At 31.9% G+C, this 14,626-nt stretch overlaps 1 protein-coding gene across 2 annotated transcripts; it reads left to right on the top strand.

The window, feature by feature from the left end:
• The first annotated feature begins 418 nt into the window (after positions 1 to 418).
• Positions 419 to 12,796, top strand: LOC130624179 (uncharacterized). Of its 2 annotated transcripts, none has more exons than XM_057439746.1 (19): positions 419 to 562; positions 5,501 to 6,106; positions 6,388 to 6,502; positions 6,835 to 6,959; positions 7,287 to 7,336; positions 7,507 to 7,567; positions 7,686 to 7,821; positions 8,040 to 8,228; positions 8,521 to 8,555; positions 8,914 to 8,989; positions 9,282 to 9,355; positions 9,653 to 9,740; positions 10,419 to 10,483; positions 10,716 to 10,842; positions 11,065 to 11,198; positions 11,282 to 11,335; positions 11,445 to 11,561; positions 11,786 to 11,908; positions 12,012 to 12,796. In XM_057439746.1, exons 2-19 carry the CDS (start codon positions 5,516 to 5,518, stop codon positions 12,210 to 12,212), a joined length of 2,361 nt encoding a protein of 786 aa, XP_057295729.1. In that variant the 5' UTR covers positions 419 to 562; positions 5,501 to 5,515; the 3' UTR covers positions 12,213 to 12,796. The 2 variants fall into 2 exon arrangements, with proteins under 2 accessions (XP_057295729.1, XP_057295728.1); XM_057439745.1 differs by lacking the exon at positions 419 to 562 and adding an exon at positions 4,766 to 5,190.
• The last annotated feature ends 1,830 nt before the right edge of the window (positions 12,797 to 14,626 follow it).

Here is a 14,626-nt window from a genome sequence, read left to right as displayed (position 1 = left end):
ATTGAATCCAAGGTTTAAAAGGTGGTTTAAGAAGTTCCAATATAAAATAGAAATCCGACAAAGATTTAAGTTTTCCTACAAGCAGGTGGTTGCATCATAGGTGCAAATGTGGTCACCTTGTGCAAGGCAGCTATTCAGGTAACCTAAGTGTAAAAAGGTAGCCATTAGCAGAGAGAGGAGCTCTTTATAAAACAGACAAGGTCGTCTAAAAAATGAGCCAACCACATTGGGAACAACACAAACAAAACAAAAGGTTAAGCGGAAACTAAAGAGGTCATTCTGTTTTAAATTGGAGTACATTCTAGAACATTTTTGCAATTTTAAACTTCAAAAAGTGCTTGTGTCAGTGACTATATTATTATGATCACTTGATTTGATAGGTTGCATCGCACGCCATTTACAAACTCCATAATATTGTGATGGAGAGTGTTTGGAGAGTGTTTTTTTATTGACTGTACAAAAAGCTTTTGCTGAGGCTGCAGAATCAAAGTTTTATAAACAAAACGCATTCGCAAGTGCACAAAGTGGAAGGTTGATAAAAAGGTTATGCAGGGAAAAATTGGTTAGCAACTTCTTTTGTTACTTTGACTTCAGTCGTTACAGTGTTTCGCCTGTTATCTATAGCCAGCTAGCATATGTCTAGCTGCAGCAAGCTAATCAGAAACAGTACATTTTTGCAAACTATGCAATAAAATATTAATATTTAAAAATATGTACACAAAATGTGATAAAGTATTATATAAAAAAATGAAAATCTTTTTTTTTTAATTTCCAGTTTCTTTTTTAAGAGCAAGTTTTAATATTTAAGCATATAGCTAGCTAAGTTGCTTTTTTAAGTTGATATCTTCAATTCGTATGGTCTGTGTTGTTTATATATTTTGCTTGTGTATATGTGTGCACATATCCATTGCTCTATTGAGAAAATTAAAACCTTATGACATGCCTTAACTCATTTATAATTTAGCTCTACCCTTTCTGTACAGGATACTCATAAGACAACGTGCTAAAAAAGTCTTATCATTGAGAACCAAGACTTCATGGGCATGCATATTTAAGGTTACTTCCAGAAAAAATTTATATATTGGAATTACGCATGGCTATAGTTATATAATTTAAAAAGTATGGTATACAATAATATATGTTTAAATTGTTAAAAAAGAACCTGAATAAATCTTTTAGCTATTGATTGTATTATTTTGTAAGAGTATACACAGTACCGTTTGAATGTAATGTTACATGTTCACGCACTTCACGATGCCGCGTAACAATGTCATGTTTACATAAAAAACTTTTGTGTCTCTTGTTATCACACATATTTTGCATGTTTCTATTATTATCTAGAAGTCTGTGTGTTAACAATAATATATACGAAAAACTTTCGTTCGAATTTAAGACATGCAAATTATTGTTTGAATGTGTTAACAATCACAAAATTATCAACAATATTCAGGAATAATATTAACACTCTTAGTTTAGATATTTATACCCATAAAAAATAAAAAAGTTTTTTGCAAGTGTTTTGTCCTAACGCGCTAAAAAGTTTTATTAATATATTCACCGCGCTAAAAAAAAGTTAATAATAAAAACTTCATTCTTAAATTTTTAAACTGTTATCTAAAAAGCATTTCTATCGCCTCTTTTCGTTCTTAAATTTTAAAATGCGATCTAACAAAGCTTTTCCATCGGTATTCTTTGTCTTAAATTTTGAAAACGTGATTTAAAAAATCATATCTAACAAGCTTTTCTATCGCAGTTCTTTGTGCTTAAATTTTTAAATATTTATAACTCGTTGCGTGTATACACAAACATATAACATTTCTTTTATGTGCAGAACAATAACATTCGCTTACGCGTTTACGAAATCAGACATACTCTCATGTGTAAATAAAAGATGTTCGTGCGCTGAAACAATAATGGTAAATGTTGCGCTGAAACAATAGAGACACGAAGGGTAATTAACTTTTTAAATATTTTTTTGTGTTAATCCCTTAGCAGCTGCGGTAATTATAAAAAACAATAGGCCACACGAAAATTTCTTGCTATCATTAAATTTCATGTGTGGGACACGAACTCTGACATGCAAAAATAGATCACGTATTTAACAATGGATATATAATAAAAACGAAAGTTCTGACGCTACCGAAAGCTCATGTAAAGGTGATAACTATCGTGCACATGTAACATTACATTCAGGCGGTACTTTAAATATCATTTGTGACTGATATTTGTTGTTTATAAATTTTATTCTGAATAATATCGACAGGATCTGCATGCTGGTTTTTATTGAAATTTACATACAATGGCTCCTATGGCTCACGTTTCTTCCAATTTGAAGACACTTCTCCTCTACGATCCAAACAGTTCTCTTCTATATTCTCACACTTCTCTTCTGCATTTTAACAGTTCTCTTCTGCACTTAACACTTCTCTGCATGTGGCCCCAAACTTTCTTTCCACAGGTAATTTTAAAAATCTGGTCTGCAATTTTACACCCATGGTCTTTATAATTTTTTTCACTTTTCGCAAGAAGTATACTTGGCTAACACGTGCTCAATTTACAAATATAAATATTATTATTAAAATATTGTAGCAGGTCCCCAAGCATGTGCATAAATAAAATAATATCACAAGTCAATTAAGATCAGTATCAGAGTAATTAATTTTATTTATCAATAGACATAATAAATGGCAAAATTATGGTGGTGTCAACCAAGCAAAGCACATGCTTTTTCTTTATTATAATGGATTTTCCTTACAAAAATATCAGGCTAGGATTTTAGATCAAAACAATATTTTTTTTGTTTAGCACAATGGCCAGCTTGGTTAAAATTTTGGTATTCTTATAAAAACTTGCATATTAAAAAAGATAAAAGAATGCCTTAAACAGATACATAATATATTCACTCTCTCTTAATTATCAAAAACGCGAAAAACCTGGATGTGGATCATTTAATTAAAAACGTGAGTAAGCAAAATCTAGCTCAATCAATATTCCGTACCAGAATTAGGTCTGGGATTTTTTTGAGTTCATGGAAGAGAAGTGTTTCTCACTTTGGAAGAGAAGTGTTTGGAACGGAAGAGAAGATTCCAAAGGAAAGAAGAAAATTGTTTTGACTAAGAAGAGAAGTGTTTTTATTGAAAAGAGAAGTGAGCCATTGGGGCCATCGCATATACAAGCTTACCTGGAAATTTAATTGCAAACCAAGTTGCAGATCTTGAGTTATTAGGTCGTCGGCAAAAGATTAAGAGGCCTGGGACTTACAAATTATTGTAAATTCAGCAAAAAATTATTTTAATTAATTATTCACCTTTCTAATATCTTCGCATAAAGTTTGAATGCACACCCCTTGACAGGTCTAAAATAACTATCACACAAAATGTCGAAATTTCCTATTACTTTGATATCATAATTTATGCAGCATAATTAAATCTGAAATTCTTCAAATGTGAATATTTTGAGAACAGAAAACGTTTTTTTAAAATTGAAAAAGACTTGTTAACCAACTTTTTAAGCTCTATAACATAAGTCCAACATTATTTTATACCTTGAGCTCCCTTTAAAATTAATAATAGAGAAGAATAAAGAGCTGGGTTCCCTTTAACCAAACTATCAAATGCTTTAAACAAGTCAGCAAAGATACCCAGAGTATACTTATCTTCAAAGTAGTTTTGAGTGCATGATAGCATGTTCTGGAGAATGTTTATTCAGAAATCCAAATTGTTTTCTAAGTATGCAATTTGTAGTGAAACAATAGAAGTTATGCATGGTTTTCTCTATAGAATATAACACTGATAAAACTGAGATATAAGACAGTAGTTTAATAATTTTGAATTACAGATTGGTGTCACATTTTAACAGGTATTTATTTGATTTAAAGGAGAAAGAACTATATTTGTGAGCTTTGGCTCTCAAGATATTTAAGATCAAAGTAGTACTACGGTCGCCACCATGACAGTGTCGATGAGGCCTTTCTGTTCGGTAAAATATTAACTTGTGTGACATAATTCAGCAGGATGTAAACAAATGCATTCTGATTGAACGAAGTAAGGGAATACTAAACAAGAATAACTGTCTCCTGTTATTGTCTGAAAGTAATTTTATTCATCATTTTTTGAAAGAAATATATATAATTCGCAGAATAAAATAATGTTTCATTGTCATAAATATCAGTTTTGGACATGAGTTTATCACTTGAAAACTATAATTATTACCTGTATTCGAATTTATTATGAATTTTTTTTGTGTTATTTTTTGTATTATAACATCTTAAAAGACGACAGGTCTTTAATTTACTATAGTTTCGAAAACAACAGTACAAGTGATAATGCGCAATAAAGTGTTCTGGAAGTAATTTTGTGAAAGCAATAATAAAGTTTTTTATTTCTGCTATCCAATAATAATGAACTAAAGGTAGCATGCACAAGCTGAGCCATTATTGATTTGGCTGACATAGGAAGCCCCACATCCCCATCAGTAAAAGGCACAAGTAGGAATTGAAATTACCCGTTTCTCCCACCACTGGACAAAAACCTTTACAACTCTTAGAGCCAATTGGTTGTACAAGGAAACCGTGCAGTAAGAGCAGCATGGAGAGCATACAAATTTATCAGTGATGGGGTGACCACCAATCAACAACTGGGTCATAAATCCAGATACTTGATCATATGTCTGCAGTGCTTGGTCAGTGCCGGAAAGGAAGCACCAGTGGTTTACAGGAGTCAATGGTATTCTGCAAGTGTTATCAGGTTTAGCATCACATAACAGAAAATAAACATTATAAGTCTAAGCAAATTGGACAGCTGGAAGGTTTACTGAAGTCAGCACAACTAAAATAAGCTAAATATTGATTTACCTCCTCATATATTGTTTACACTATGAATTGATCTACAACAGATTGGTCAACAAAAAGCTTTTTTGCATTTTTAGGCTATTATGTTACATTTTTAAAATGCAGTGTTAGGCATTTTTTTTGTCAAATCAGCATAAAACAAAATATTAAAAAAATGCTAGGTAGTAAAATTTGTGAACTGTTGATAATTATTGGATCAGAAATTTATTTTTAAAACCCATTTATATATCCTTACTGCAATGTTAAGTTTGCAAAAATGATTATACAGTTTTTAATTTTTACCAAATTACAGACATGAGCATATTTTAAAAATGTGTAAATGTGTTACTAAGTACAAGTGAGTAAGTAAATAATATATAATATTTTATATACATTATGTAACATTATATAAGTAGTCAAATTATTTAAATTTGATCACGCCTTTTATTTTTGTCCATTACCAAATAATAGCTTACATTAATACATTATCACACATACACATATATCAAGCAACTGATTGATTTATATATTTAATGTTTTTATTTAGTTTTTTAAACTTTTTTTACATGTTGTAATGAGATGTTGTTGTTGTTTTTTACAAACATTTTATTTATTTTAGTTTACGACATGTATATCTATGTGTGCAGAACTTCATCTAACAATCTTTTGTAGGTTAAAGTTACTGAAATGGAAAATCCCACATTTCGATTTCCTGTGGCACGTTTCTACACATTTTCAGCATTTTTTCTGTTGGCAGATTTCATATCTGCAATTGCATTATGGGTTATAAAAATTCCATCAAGTGATACAACAGCTAGTATTACGGAGTTCTCAATTTCAACGTCTGTTTTCGAGTTGGTGTGTATCAGTTTTGCACGATGTGTCATCTTGATTGTGGCATATGCGTTACTGGAGAATATGACTGTTCAAGCTGGACAAAATGGGGTCAACAACAAAGGCAAGCAGATGTTCTTGAAAATGCTATCATTTATTATTTTGCTTAGTAGCTTTGTATACATTACATACAAAGACATAGTAGTTTTAAAAAAATACGAAAGTAATAAAAATATAATGCAACATAATGGATATTATGCATTGTGCATTTCATCATTTGTATTTTCTATATTGGACATTTTATGGTACATCAGATATTTAATTTACCTTCGTAAACTGCAAAATCGATATGCAGTTCTAAATGACAAAGAGTCTGGCTCTAATGATGGCACAAAAGAGAAGAAAAATGTTAATGTTAAAAGGTTGATGTCATTAGCAAAACCAGTAAGTGCTAACTTTGTGAATAAGAGAGGTTTGTAAACTGTTGTGTATTAGTAACAATATCAAAAACAGCATATATATAACAAATTGATTCATAGGTGTGTTGTAGACATACCTTATGGATGTATCAACATAAACATATTGGCCAGCAATTCTGAAAAACCTAGAAAAGTTAAGGAATTTTAGGGAAAATAAAAATTGACTGCCCACACTGAATCAAGCATTTACAGTGTATCTGTACAAGTAACCTTTTTTGCTTACAAATTTTGAATTTAATTTTCCAGGAATTTTGGAAGTTGTTCATCGGAACTATTGGGTTGATTGGCTCAACAGGCTCACAAATGATTGCCCCTTTGTTTTTTGGAAAGGTGATTCAAGCTGCTGCTGTAGGGACTATGGGTGAGACTTTCTATTGAATTGCAATTTTTTGTAGCAGCGTTGTTGGGTAGATGAACATTAAAGACATGCTGTCTGGATAACTAAAGAGTGTAGATAAGGCATAACCACCCTTTTATAATTTGTGATTCGTACATAAAAATCAGCAGTGAAAGAAACTTCAATAATGATTACAGTGAGTATACATAAAGTTGAACTAAAACAGGTAAACAATACTATTCCCAAGCATAATTGTTTCCTAATCTGTTGATAATAGTTTGCTAATTTGGATGAAAATTTTTTATAGTTTTGTATTCAGATTCAGATTAAATGTATTATATAAATTGTTAATTTAGATGATTTAAACAGGGAGATTTTGACCTTGTTTATAATATACATGATTGGAGGATTTGCATCTTTTTTTCGTGCTTGGTTGTACACGCTGGCTGGCCAAAGTTTAGTTGCTAGGCTACGAAGGAATGTGAGTAAAGCTAAATGATATATTTTAGACCCAGAACTACCAAGTTTAAACTGACTTTCATTATGGACAGTTAATTTTAAAAAAAAATTTTACTCAATGAGTGTTTGTAATTACTGAGTTTGAATTTATGATTTCTTTCCATGTACAAGAGTGTTATCTTTCAAGATCAAGAAATAAGAAATGTATACAAATTTCAATACCTTTGATTGGACATTTCTGGCACTTTTTTAAATATTTTGAAAAGTGAAGTGATTGTAAACAAACATTGTATCTCTCCATGACTTTCTTATATACATCAGTGTGTTATAATATACTTTTTTATTTCAGTTATTTGACCACATGATAAGCCAGGAAGTTGCTTTCTTTGATTTAAATAGGTAAGTAAAACACTTTCACCATGGATCTTCTTCATAGAATTTTCAGCTGTTTCAGTTGAAAGAATATAACCATTTATGCCTAAGTTAGCATAGCGAATACAAATATATAATAAAAAAAAGTTTTTCAAATGTTTGTTTTCTTATAACCAATAAACGCCTGATTTTTATAGAACTGGGGAGTTAATGAATCGTTTGTCATCGGACTGCCAGGTTGTACAGAATGCATTATCTGTAAGTATGCTTTTGTTTAGGGATATCAACTAATTTCGTTGTTGTAAAAAAAAAAAAAAGTAAAAAAAAAATTGAGACAACTGTACATATTTATGGAGTCATTTTTTTTGTTCTGTAGGTCAATATATCCATGTTGGTGAGATATGTTTTACAAATCCTGGGATCCGTTATTATTATGTTGATTACAAGCCCACGACTAGGTGGTGTTTTATTGGCTGTGGTTCCTCTCGTTGCCATTGGTGCACAAAAATACGGTATGCATGTATGATTTTTTTATATAACCGTTTAGATTATCACAATTTAGAAGTTGTCAATTTAAAGCCCACGTATATGTTTTGGTTTTAGTTTTAAGTTACTATAAATAACTTAAAAGTTTGTGTCTCAGCAAACCCTAATTTTTTAATTTTTTTCTGATTATTCTGAAAGTCTACATAAATATATAAAAAATAATATTCGTGATATTATCTGATAGGTGCATATGTTCGTGACCAACAAAAAATATTTCAAGATGAACTTGCAAAATCTGCCTCATCAGCAGAAGAAACAATTGGCTCCCTACGAACAGTACGTTCGTTTTCACAAGAACCTAAAAGCTCTAGTGAATATGGAGAAGCTGTTGAGGAGAGCTTTAAAGCTGGGGCTAAACTGTCTCTGGCAGGTGGTAAGTTATCCATTATAATAGTAACTTTTGCTGGAATGTTTTTGCATTGTGAGTAAACCAATATATGCAGAGACAAAAGGATAAATTTCTGTATTAATTTTTCCTGGTTTTTAATAAGATATGATGTGAATTTATGACATTCTTCTGCTCAGCAACAATCCAAAGTCAAGTCTATAAAACACACAAGACCAGAAAAAATCATTGCAAACTCTAATTTATTTTCTGTCATTGATTTTATTTGCTTTTTTGTTATACATTAAAAACCTATTTTGTATTTGTATCCTTTTTTTAGGTTTTTTTAATATGGGCATGGGAATCATGACGCAGGTATGTGTAAAATAAATGAAAGAGTTAGATTGTGAATGTTGACAAAAATTGTACTAACGTTAAGCTAGTAACAGTGTTGTATTAGGTCATGTAGTATTTAGATTCTTCACAATCATTTTATAGCTTAACAAAAATAAGGAAAACAGGGTGAATATATTTTGGATAATTTACACTGAGTTCTTTTTTTCTTATTCTCCTTTCACAAAGGACATTCGAATAGAATTGTACCATTACTCTGAATTAATTTTATTAAAACAATATGTTGCTCCATCATTATGAGCACTTTCATCATGTGGTAAAAAAAGTGGAAACGGCAATAAAATTAAATAATCGTGATTTTTTTTTTATGTTATTTCAGGGTGCTATTGTCCTTGTTTTATGGTATGGAGGAAAGTTAGTGCATGACAGAGATATGAACGTTGGTGAACTCACAGGTATATGCTTGTTGATAGATCTTGCTTGTTGATATTTTGATATGTTTGTTGTTTTTGGTCTTGTTGTACATGAAATTCCTGTAATACAATTAACTTTTTTAAGTAAGCTGGGTGATGACTTCTTACCAATGTTGGTTACCCTTTTTGTCCCCTTTTTGTACCCTTTTTGTACCCTTTTTGTACCGTTTACCTTTTTTCATTCCAAATTGTGTTAATTTGTGATATTTAGGCTAGTGTACTTTACAGTTTTAAAGTTCTTTTTTACAGAATTGTGAATTCTTTTTTGTTTCAGCTTTCATTCTGTATGCACTTAATGTTGCAATGGCTTTTGCATTCTTATCTTCTTTATATGGTGACTTTATGAAGGTAATTTGTAGCAAGATCATTCTACCTAACAGTTTCTTCACAAAGTTAAATGCTAACTAAACAAAATGTAAAAATGATCCAACAATACTGACGTTACAATTATAATGTACTAACTGCCCTGTCATCTCTAGCAACAATAGTACAAAAAGATGACATCTAATAATATGGCTGAAGAAGTTATTACAAAAAACCACTATTTTATTATTATTATTATTATTTTTAATATTATTATCATATTTTATTATTGAGCGAGACAACAAGATGATTTGCAACTACATTTGTTTGTTATTATCTCAGGCTGTGGGTGCGTCAGTCCGAATCTTTGAGTTGCTTGATCGAGTTCCTGCACTAACACCTGGAACTGTTCAATTATCAGATGCTAAAGGTAAGATTGCATTCATGTTGAAATTCTTGCACCAACTTAGGAAGCATAAATCAGTTAGCTGCAAATGGTTACAATCGTTGATCGTGTTTTGTTTTATAAGTATACGAGGCTAAGATTGCTCTAAAAATTAAGCATATTTTGTAATTTAAAGACTGAACAAATACTTTGAGACTTAATACTTAAACATCAGTAAGTAAAAATATGTAAGAGCTAAGCGATAAGAATGTAGTTGGAGAGACAAGAAAGCGGTGTTGTCTGTTTGTTATGACACTCACTCTGACACTCACTCAGAAAATTAAAATGTCTCTGTCCACAACTACAACCAGCGTTGACTGTGTATTAGTTCTAATAGAGAAAATTAAGCATGTATAAGCGTATTTGAAAATCGTGGGTTTAATTAAACCCATAGTCAATTTTCGGGATGCTTATAAAAAGGTGAACACTCGGAACAATCAAAGCAAGAATATCACTTCAGCACTATTATATTAATTGGAAATTTGAAGTTATTAAGTTAGTCCTTGACAGTAATAATTGTTTCATTTATGTCAAGTTGTGTTCATGTTAAAAAAATTTGACATCTCATGATGTCCAAAGTGTTGGCGAATCTTTTTGTATTTATCAAATTTAACGTCAAATTTTTTGTCCTATTATTTGATCAAGTATTTTTTTTACCTCTAGTCAACATATCCTTTGATGACGTTTACTTTCATTACCCTTCAAGACCTGATACCTCCGTTTTAAAGGTAATAATAATAAAAAGTATTAATTTTGTCCTTATTGAAGTCAGCAAGAAACGGATTTCCTACGAATAATGACTTTGTAATCTTTGATAACCACTTCTTACAAACATGAATAATTTTTAATTTCGTAGGTGCTAGAAAATCAGGTAGCTCTTTAGTAGTTGCATGGAAAAGGATTCTAATTCTCGGGCCTTCTGATAATAGAAAATTGTGTTGATGTTTTCAAACATTTCAGGCTTTCTCGTTTACGATGAAACCAGGTGAAACCATAGCGTTGGTTGGACCTTCAGGTGGAGGGAAAAGTACAGTGATAAATCTTTTGGAAAGATTTTATGATCCTATCGATGGTGTTGTTACAGTAGGTATGTAAAGGTTGTGTGGATTTTGTATCCAGAATTTGTATAAATAAATTATATGAAAACGCACTAGGATTTCTTTTGGGAGTAATAACATTTTGTGACGAGTAAATACTTTAATAGAAAAGATTTTTTGGACGCTATTTCCTCTTACTCGTAACATTTGGACTTCTGTAAAATATCGTTGCCTTGAAATGTTAGTTAAACAAAGTATTTTCTGGGTTTTAGGTGACCATTCACTGAAAGATATTGATACCAGTTGGTTTCGAAAGAGAATGGGGATAGTCAGTCAAGAGCCCATCCTATTTGCTACGACCATCGCGAAAAATATAGCATATGGAAGAGATGCAACGCAGGCTGAAGTATGTGTTTGTTAAGCATTATCGCTTCCATATATTTCTCCTTTGTAACATGGATTTATATATGTTTTTGAATATTCTTTTAGATCGAAGAAGCTGCGAGACAAGCGAATGCTCATGATTTTATTTCAACGTTTGAAGTTAGTAATACTTTATCAGTAAAAAATATACCAGAAAGCTAAGGACCAGATCCCGTTTACACGAATAATAAACTTATTCCGACGTAGCTATTTTTTATATACATTTTAGGAAGGCTATGAAACATCAGTGGGGGAAAGAGGTATCAAATTGTCCGGTGGTCAAAAGCAAAGAGTTGCCATTGCTCGAGCTCTCCTGATGGATCCTGATATATTACTTTTAGACGAGGTATGTTCGTTTTACACAAGTAAGCAAAATGCTTATGGATTTTCTTTTAGGTTTATTGGTGGATGCCTTCTATGATCATTCATGGTCACTATCGAAAGATTTTGTGATTCTTTTTTTTTATGTGTGCCTTAATGCTGCTCGTGGGCTGATGTTGAGAAAAAGAATATAAGATCCTGTTCGTCCCCCCACCCCATTATTTTTTTAGTTCTTTTTTTGTCTTTTAGGCTACCAGTGCTTTGGACGCAGAAAGTGAACACTTAGTACAAGAGGCCATTGATAGAGCTATGGTTGGTCGTACCGTGCTAGTTATAGCACACCGTTTGTCCACCGTCAGAGACGCATCAAGGGTAAAAATGTCTTCAGTGATATTATTGAACTGGTGACTCCAGCAAACTATTGTTTCAAAATTATTTATTTGTATACTACCCTATTTTGTAAATTACTTTTCAGGTGATTGTGATAAATAAAGGAACGATCGCCGAGCAAGGTACACATGACGAGCTCATAGCGTTTGATGGCGTTTATAAGAAGTTAGTTTTGCGACAGTTAGAAAAAGGTTCAGTGAAAGACGATTTAGATGATGATGACGACGCAATTGATCCTTCTAAAAATCCTGAATATGAGAGACAGATATCAAATAATAAAATCTAAAATGATTGACAGTCCGTGAAAGTTTTATTGATTGATTTATCATTTTAAATATTGCACATTGGAATCAAACAATTTAAATAAAAATAAAAAATGTAATAAAAAACAAACACTAAGAAGATATATTATTGTATGGAATAGTGTTAATTTGTTTATTTGTTTGTTTATTTGTTTGTTCAGTTTACTTAAGTTGATTAGAGAAGGTAAAGTAACAACTAATTATGTTCCAGTCACTGTAACCTATCGTCTTATCGCACGCGTATCGTTTTTTTTGCAAAGTATTTATCGCATAAACAGTAATTATTTACTTGAAAAAAACACGGCTCCCCTTTTTTGTTGTTAAGATGCTTCGCATAAAGTGTGTTTCGTAATCTGTCTGTAGAAAGCGTAAACGTCGCCTTATTTTGCTAAATCATCGAGAATGCCATTGTACGATTTTTGTCGTATAGAAAATTTATTTTCAATATGAATGAAACGTTCACTTGTGACATTACAACCTTATACTTCGAGGAACAAGGGACATAATTTTATTTTTCTTATTCGTTTTTTATTAAATTTTTAATATATTTGTTTTATGTATTTCGTAATACTGATTGTTGTATTCATTTTTCCATCTATCCCTTCCTGTATTAATTATACTCGTTTCTCACAAAACGGTTGCGCTGCAGCTTCATTAAGAACTTAAAGTAATTTGTGACTTCATACTAACAGGCAAGAATGCTTGGATTACAGCTAGTGAAAACAGATGTTTCGGGTGACCGCTAAAAAAGAATGTTTATTATCTGAAAACAATAACGTCCGTGCTGTAACAGCCTTTTAATAATTGACCATGACGATATTGATGATTGATGATGATGACGATTAGGAGACGGAGGGATGATGAGGAGAAATGATACGGAAAATTATCTTCCATTGAGAACCACAAAATTTCCAAAAGACTGTAAAGCTATGTTTCCAACGCATTCAGGTCACCTCCCGCAAAAAAAAGAGTTTGTTTCAAAAAGACTTAAAAAATTGTCTATGTATGAATCTTTTTATGTTCAGACGAAACATAGAAACTTGTTGCGGATTTTCACCGGATTTTTGGCTGTAATTCTCTAGGCTTTGTTCACGAACTGCGTAAACTCTGGACACTTAGAATAATCAAGCTGTCATTATACAGTCAGCTGAAACAGACAAGCTAGCTTTAAAAATTATTATAAGTGTAACAAGTTGAAGCATAACCTACAATCCTGGACATAATATTATTGGAAAAGGCCGATTTCTGACTGTTTCTCGAACTAACCAAATGGAATCGCCTTGTCCAAACTCTGCAGCCGGCAGGCTGCAAAAGCTTCGCTTTGGGAGATGTGTAGGCCAGGTAAATAGCGCCGAAAATGCGCTACTAGCAGTTTCTGCCATGTCCGCATTTCGGAAAAATCCACACGAAGGCCCGCTAAGGCGCTAAAATTCGGGGAAACGGGGTGTGCTGACGTCAGCAAAAATTAGTATGGGTTAAGAATTTGAAACTAACCAAATAACCTAAGACCCTAAGTCCGTTTGCGATCATTGACAAGTGAACTTTGACGAGTTCGTAATGTCTTTGCCTTTTGTAGAAATAGTGTTTATAGCTTTTTGTGCAACCAACTATGAAATTCGGCCCCCTTTTCCAATAAATTAAGTCCGAGATTGTAGCTAGCTACCTTTCCACTTTTATACTTAACGCCGACTGAAAACTTATAATATCAATGGTGCAATGTTTTTGCTGTTGGACACTGTCACTCGAGGTAGGTTATCGTAAGCAATAAGACTACATTAAAATGTCTCAGACACTCAAATAAAAAGAAAAATAAAGTTTTAGCAAGATTCTTGCAAGATCATAAATATGCGATATGGTAGGTAACTAAATACATAACCTTACATTAAATATTGCACTAGTCTTGCATAAACTTATTCTGCATTTATACGTAGCTCAAGTCATTTAGCCTTAAAAAAGGTAGATCCTTTTATACAGACCATGAGAGCAAAAATTGCACGATTCAATTTCGCATCTGTTTAAAAAGTTTAAAAGGTATTCTACTATTCTTTTAGTTTCTAAAATGCAATCAGCTAACATTGATTTGGTTTTTGTCAGCTAACATTGATTTGGTTTTTACCAGCTAACATTTATTTGGTTTTTGTCAGATAACATTGATTTGGTTTTTGTCAGCTAACATTGATTTGGTTTTTGTTAGCTATTCGCGCATCTCTGTATTTGATTGCAACGATACTGATATGGCGACTATTTACAGCGTTGGCCTTAGTAATTTGGAAAGGGTGCAACTGGAGAATCGTTTTATAATTTAACGTTATATTATCAAATTTTATTTGGAACGAATTGAAGTTACTATGCCCTTTCTATTGGACGGTGGATGAGTAACACGGTGTGATTTAAATCA

Source organism: Hydractinia symbiolongicarpus, chromosome 13 (assembly GCF_029227915.1).
Source record: "Hydractinia symbiolongicarpus strain clone_291-10 chromosome 13, HSymV2.1, whole genome shotgun sequence".
Lineage (NCBI taxonomy): Eukaryota > Metazoa > Cnidaria > Hydrozoa > Anthoathecata > Hydractiniidae > Hydractinia > Hydractinia symbiolongicarpus.
This window is presented reverse-complemented; position numbering and strand designations above follow the sequence as displayed.